This window comes from Alligator sinensis, unplaced genomic scaffold (genome assembly GCF_000455745.1).
Source record: "Alligator sinensis unplaced genomic scaffold, ASM45574v1 scaffold1302_1, whole genome shotgun sequence".
NCBI lineage: Eukaryota > Metazoa > Chordata > Crocodylia > Alligatoridae > Alligator > Alligator sinensis.
The window spans coordinates 1-6,258 of record NW_005842612.1 but is presented as its reverse complement, the minus strand read 5'-3'; the positions used below and the strand labels follow the sequence as shown (position 1 = coordinate 6,258).

The 6,258-nt window shown below is 64.4% G+C and overlaps 2 protein-coding genes across 2 annotated transcripts in view; both read left to right on the top strand.

Annotated features, from left to right (window-relative positions):
- VPS51 (VPS51, GARP complex subunit) overlaps positions 1–3,071 on the top strand; it is a 10,790-nt gene extending 7,719 nt beyond the window's left edge. Inside the window, exons 5-8 of the mRNA XM_025214921.1 lie at positions 915–1,281; positions 1,408–1,529; positions 1,673–1,760; positions 2,258–3,071. Of these exons, the coding sequence (XP_025070706.1) occupies positions 915–1,281; positions 1,408–1,529; positions 1,673–1,760; positions 2,258–2,518 (838 nt within the window). The 3' untranslated portion in view covers positions 2,519–3,071. The remainder of the gene's footprint in view (positions 1–914; positions 1,282–1,407; positions 1,530–1,672; positions 1,761–2,257) is intronic.
- An 865-nt stretch (positions 3,072–3,936) lies between these two features.
- On the top strand, positions 3,937–6,253 carry LOC102387718 (toll-like receptor 5; the record flags this gene model as incomplete). The annotated part of the gene is made up of 2 exons (XM_006033180.3): positions 3,937–4,056; positions 4,686–6,253. Coding segments are annotated over exons 1-2 (1,614 nt in total), but the record flags the coding sequence as incomplete, so codon positions are not given.
- Between the last annotated feature and the right edge of the window lie 5 nt (positions 6,254–6,258).

The window sequence follows — 6,258 nt, the reverse complement described above, 5'->3', positions numbered from 1 at the left end:
CTGGGGTGGGTTGGGGCAGGGTGAGGTGTCTTAACCTCAGAGGCCACTTGTCCTGGAGCTCGGGGTGGTGGGGGTGTCTAGATCCAGGTGTCTTAGTCCTGGAGGCTGCTGGTCTCAGGACCAAGGGGTTGGGGTCCTGTGTGGATACAGGTGTCTCAGTCCCAGAGGCTGCTTGTCCTGGAGCTAAGGGGCTGATGGCAGAGGAGTACCTAGATCCAGGTGTCTCAGTCCTGGAAGGTGCTTGCCACAGAGCTACAGGGCTGAGATTACTTCTGTCTGGATAGAGGTGTCTCAACACCAGAGGCTGTTTGTCTTGGAACTAGGGCTGGGGGTAGGGGGAATACCTAGATCCAGGTATCTCGGTCCCAGAAGCCGCTTGTCCCAGGACTAAGGGGCTGGGGTCCTGTTTCGATAGAAGTGTGTCAACCCCAGAGACTAGGTCAAAAGCAGCTGGGGGGGCGGGGGGCAGCCTTGGGGGTCTCCTCAAGGAAACCCTTATATTTGAAGTCAGGCCTCTCAATCCCCTAGACCGCCCCTCGGGGCCTGGGTGGGCAGGCTGAGGGATCACTGACCCCATAAGGACAAGGTTGGAGGGATTTGGGTGGGCTCTTCTGGGACCCTCCATCCTTCTGGGGGAGGGGGTTATCTCAGGATAAGGCTGGGGGGTCCCAGCTGCCCTCACTATGATGAGGGGGAGGGATCTTGTCTACCCTGATCCCAGGGTCCCCTGGATCTAATGGGGGGAGCAGGGGATCCCAGCTGCCCGTGCTGTGATGAGGGGTCCCAGCTGCCCCTTGATTTAATGGGGGGGGGGAATCCCAGCTCCAGGGTTTCGGGGTGGGCATCCCTGCTGCCCTGAGTTGAGTGGGAAGAGAGTCCTGGATCTAATGGAGGGTCCCATCTGCCCGTGCTGTGATGGGGGTTCCCAGCTCCCCTGAGTCTCGCTTGAAGGGGAGGGGTCGCAGCTGTCCTGGATCTAAGGGGGGGGTCCTGGCTGCCCTTGCTGTGATGGAGGCTCCTGGCTCCCCTGCCCCCAGCCCTGATGCTTCCCTTGCCCTGCAGGCCGAGGTGGCAGGGACGCCAGGCAGCGTGCTGTGCGCCGAGGCCCGGGCGGCCGCCCAGCGCCTCCTCACCCACTACGTGCGGGTGCAGGGCCTGGCTGTGTCCCAGATGCTGCGCAAGAGCGTGGAGACGCGCGACTGGGTGGGCACCATCGAGCCCCGCACCGTGCGCGCCGTCATGAAGCGCGTCGTGGAGGACACCACTGCCATCGATGTGCAGGTGGGGGCTGTGGATCGGGAGTGAGGGGCACCTGCGAGGCCAGGGGCTGTGAATCAGGAGTGAGGGGCAGGGGCTCCTGAGCCTGGCCTGACTTTTCTCCCCCTGCCCCACCATCTCCTTGCCCAGGTGGGGCTGCTCTATGAGGAAGGTGTGCGCAAGGCCCAGAGCAGCGACTCCAGCAAGAGGACCTTCTCCGTGTACAGCAGCTCCCGGCAGCAGGGCCGCTATGCACCTAGCTACACCCCCAGGTGAGGGGGCTGCAGGTCAGGAGTGAGGAGCACCGGCACGGCTTGTGGGGGCAGGGGGCTGCGGGTCAGGAGTGAGGGGCACCGGCACAGCTTGTGGGGGCAGGGGTCCTTGCTGGACTAAATCCCTGCCCCTCCCTTCCCAGTGCCCCCATGGACACGAACCTGCTGAGCAACATCCAGAAGCTTTTCTCCGAGCGCATTGACATTTTCAGCCCTGTGGAGTTCAATAAGGTGAGCCCCCCAGTCCACCCCCCACAACAGGGCCCCCTGAGGGACAGAGCCCCCCTGCTCCAAACACCCACAGACATCGGCTGGGACCCCTGAGGCCTGCCCGAGACAGAGCCCCCTTGTACCTTTGGGACCCGCTGAGAGACGGAGCACCCAACACAGGCCGGGTCCCCTGTGATGCCCATGACAGACAGCCCCCGTGTCCCCTTGGGACCCCGATAGATGCAGTTGCCCTCCCTTGACACAGGCTGAGTCCCCTGTCACCACATGGCAGACAGTTTCCCCCATGTCCCCTTGGGACCCCCAGTACAGACCTTGCCCCCTGCCAGACGGAGCTGCGAGGAGCTGGTCCCCCAATACCCTTGGCCCAGCTGAGATGACCCCCCCACCCATAACAGGCCCCCCCATTCTTTCCAGGGGACCACGGGTCATATTCCACACACCCCATTCATCTGGGGGGTGAGCGGGGGCCCCTAGCTCATGGTGCCTGCCCCCCGCAGGTCTCGGTGCTGACGGGCATCGTGAAGATCAGCCTGAAGAGCTTCCTGGAGTGCGTGCGGCTGCGCACGTTCGGGCGCTTCGGGCTGCAGCAGGTGCAGGTGGACTGTCACTACCTGCAGCTCTACCTGTGGCGCTTTGTGGGCGACGAGGGGCTGGTGCACGGGCTGCTGGACGAGATTGTGGCCAGCGCCGCCCACCGCTGCCTCGACCCCGTGCCCATGGAGCCCAGCGTCGTGGAGGTCATCTGTGAGCGCGGGTAGCTTCGCCCTCTGACCCTGGGGGGGTGGGGGGAAGACACTGGGGTGTCTGGGGCCAGTGAAAGAGGTGTGGCTAAGGGCAAAGGTGTGGCCAGTGATGGGGGTGTGACTGAGGATATGGGTGTGGCCAACTGGGGTGGTAATGGGTGTGGCTAAGGATAGGGGGCATGGCCAACCAATGGGTGTGGCTACAGATGGGGGCACGGCCAACTGAGGGTGCTGATGGGTGTGGCCAGTGCTGGGGTGTGGCTAAGGTTGGGGCATGGCTCATGGTGTGGGTGTGGCCAGCTGGGGGTAGTGTTGGGGCGTGGCCAGTGATGTGGGCGTGGCCGAGGAGCACTAGGGATGGGGGCAAGGCAAGCTGTAGGGGTGGGGCTTGCCCCTGCCCTGGGGTGATGCTGGGGGGGCTGGGGTTGCACCCCTGTGTACTGCTCCCGCCCTGTGCTGCAGGAGGGGCTCTGGGGCTTCCCCGAGGTAGGGGGGAGCCCATGTGTGCCCTTTGCCCCCCTCTACTCCATTCAGGCGGGGGCCACACTCAATAAACCCACCCACCGTCTCACGGTGTCTCTGTGACTCCTTTACCCCTGCCCACATCTGCCCCCTGCCCTGGTACCGGGGGTTCTGTGCAAGCCTTGATTTTGCCCCCCTGGAGCAGTGAGAGCCCCTCGCTCTTGGGGGGGCAGACCCGCACGCCAGGCTGATTGCAATGTCCCCGGTGTTGTAACATCCCCTCAGCCCTGGGACGTCCTGTCCTGTCCTGTCCTCACCGCGCTGGAGGGCTGGGGTGGGGAGTTGCAATCTGGAGCGTTCCCAGGCACCAGGGTAGGGCAGGGGGAAAGCCCAGAGCAAGGTGTTACAGGCCTCTGTTCAGACCCCCCATGCTGAGATCGGCGGGCGCTGGGTGCTGTACAGACCCCCAGGCCAAGATCAGGGGGTGCTGGGCACTGTAGACCCCCCAGGCTGAGATCTGTAGATCCCCCTGTGCACTGCACAGACCCAGTGGGATGCAGCCTGTGCCCCGACAAGCCCCAAACCCCATGGTCTGAGGCAGCTGGAGGATCCTTCTCCCCAGCAGACACGGCGATGGGGCCAGAGGCAAGGCACTGAAATCCGCAGGTCTCACTGCCCTGCAACCCCCGGGCTCTTGGGTGGGTCCAAGACCTCTTGTGCCTGGGGATCAGGAAGGGACCACCTGGGGGACGATGCCACTGAAGTTGTTGGGGCTGGGAGCCTGCACGGCTGGGTTCTTGCCAGTGCTGGGAGGGGAGTGGGGGCTGAGGGGTGAGCCGGAGGGGCAGGGAGCCCGGGCACTTGGGTTCTCTCCAACGCGGAAGCAGGGCTGGGGCTGGTGGGGGAATTTCCTTGGTTGTGCAAGTTCCTTGAGGCCTTCTGAGCTAAGAGCATCTGGGGCAAGAGCCGAACACCCCCTGCCCCCCCCACTGCCACTGGCCAGGGGTTATATACAGCACCAAGTACGCAGCGGGCGACAGGGACGATGGGTGCAACACGGAGCGGGTGGCTTGGGGCCTGGGCCCCTCACGGTGAGTCAGGGAGACAGGGTGGAGAGGGTGACGGCTCAGGGCTGCCCTGAGGCCCCTGCCCGGGCACCAGGGCTCCTATCGCTGCCCCTCACCAGGGGCTGCCAGTAGCAGAGGTGCGGGCGCTGGCAATGCCATGGCCTTCTCCTCCCCATTCACCCATCCCTTTACACCCCACTCTGTCCGTCTGTGCCCGTCCATCCGCCTGTCTTTCCATCTATCCTGCCCTCTCCATCCATCCCCCCATCTATCTATCAGAGTGTCTGTCCAGCTGTCCGTCTCTGTTCATCTACTTGCTTGTCTGCTTGTTCATCTATCCCCCCATATGCTCCCAAGTGCCGCCCATCCATCCACCCCCCAGGCCCCCTCTATCTGCCTGTCTCTATCCATCCATCCTCATACTCCTGCCTGTCTGCTTGTCTATCTGTCCCTGTACCTTATACCCTGCTACTTTGTCTGCCATTCCTCTCCATCTCTCCCTCCTTCCCCTCCTCATCCCTCTCCATCCATCTATCCATCCACCCCGGTACAGAGGGGTCTCGGCCCTCCCCATGCTGCCTGGCTTGGGCACAGAGGCTGATGGTGACCCCCTGCACCCACTGGGCACTCACCCCCCTCCATTGCCCCTGTAGGTGCAGTGCTGGCTCTGCTGGCCCTTGTGGTGCTACGGACAGCTGGCGCTGGGACCTGCCAGGTCTCCATAGTCCATGGGGCCATGGTGACTGCCTGCCCAGCCCAGGGACACCACATGGTGCCCCCGATCGACCCTGCCACCCGCATCCTCCTGATGCCCTTCAACCGCCTGATGGAGCTCACGGTCACCTCCTTCCCCCACCTGGGGCAGCTCCAGAAGCTGTACCTGGGGCAGCAACTGGGGGGCACCCTGCGTGTGGGCCCAGGCGCCTTTGCCAACCTCCCCAACCTCACCCACCTGGACCTGGGGGGCAACAAAGCACTGAGCCTGGACCCCGTGGCCCTGGCCGGCCTGGGCCAGCTTGAGGTGCTGCTGCTGGATGCCAATGGGCTGGATGAGGCTGTGTTGGAGGGTGGCTTCTTCCGTGACCTGGTGTCTCTGCGGCACCTGGATCTGAGTGGCAACCAGATCCGGCGCCTGCACCTGGACCCCAGCTTCCAGGCCCTGAGGGCACTGGAGACACTAAACCTGAGGCTGAACAGCATCAGGGCAGTGTGCGATGGGGACCTGGCAGCTCTGGCTGGGCGGCACTTGACCCTGCTGGATCTCTCCGACAACCGGCTCTGGGGAGCGGAGGTCGGAGCCTGTGGGAGCCCCTTCCTCAATCTCACTGTGGACACACTTGATGTCTCCTCCAACCCTTGGGATGTGGCCAGGCTGGGACGGTTCTTACAGACCCTGGAAGGCGCCAGGCTGGGGCGTCTCCGTCTCCGGCGCTCGGGTGCTGTTGGCAGCAACTTTGGCTTCAGGAACCTGCAGGATCCATCAGCCGAGACTTTTGTGGGGCTCTGGGGCAAGGGGCTGCAGGCGCTGGATATGTCTGGCTGCTTTGTGGCTGAGCTGGGACCCCGCATCTTTTCACCGCTGCCTGAGCTTCAGGAGCTGAACTTGTCTGGCAACCGGCTCCATCGCATCCACGCCAATGCCTTTGCCGGGCTCCAGAGCCTGCGGGTGCTGGATCTCTCTGGGAATCTGCTGGGGGAGCTGGGTGTGGAGGGACTGCAAAGTCTGTGGGCTTCCCCCCTGGAGAGCCTGGACCTCAGCGGGAACCATGTCGGGGCAGTGGAGCCGGGGGCACTGAAGGGGTTCACAATGCTACGGATGCTGGATCTACGGGACAACGCCCTGCAGCGGGTGCCCCCGGGGCCCCTGCCTACCCTGCGGTGCCTCCTGCTAGGCCGCAACCGCCTGGTGTCGGCTTGGGGGCTGCGGGTGCTGACACGGGGCCTGGGCAAGCTCGATCTCTCCTTCAACCGGCTCCGGGACCTGGTGGGGGTGTGGGAGGAGCTGGGGGAGGCCACAGGGCTTCAGGCTCTGAACCTGTCGGGGAACGGGCTGAGGGGGTGCAGGGAGGCTGCCCCCCCAGCACTGGCTGGCCTCCAGGTCCTGGATCTCTCCCGCAATGCCCTTGGGCAGGGCTGGGGGACAGGGGGGTGTCTGGCAGGGCTGGAGGGGCTGCGGGTGCTGAATCTGAGCGGCAATGGGCTGGGGCTGGGGGCCCGGGGGGGGGT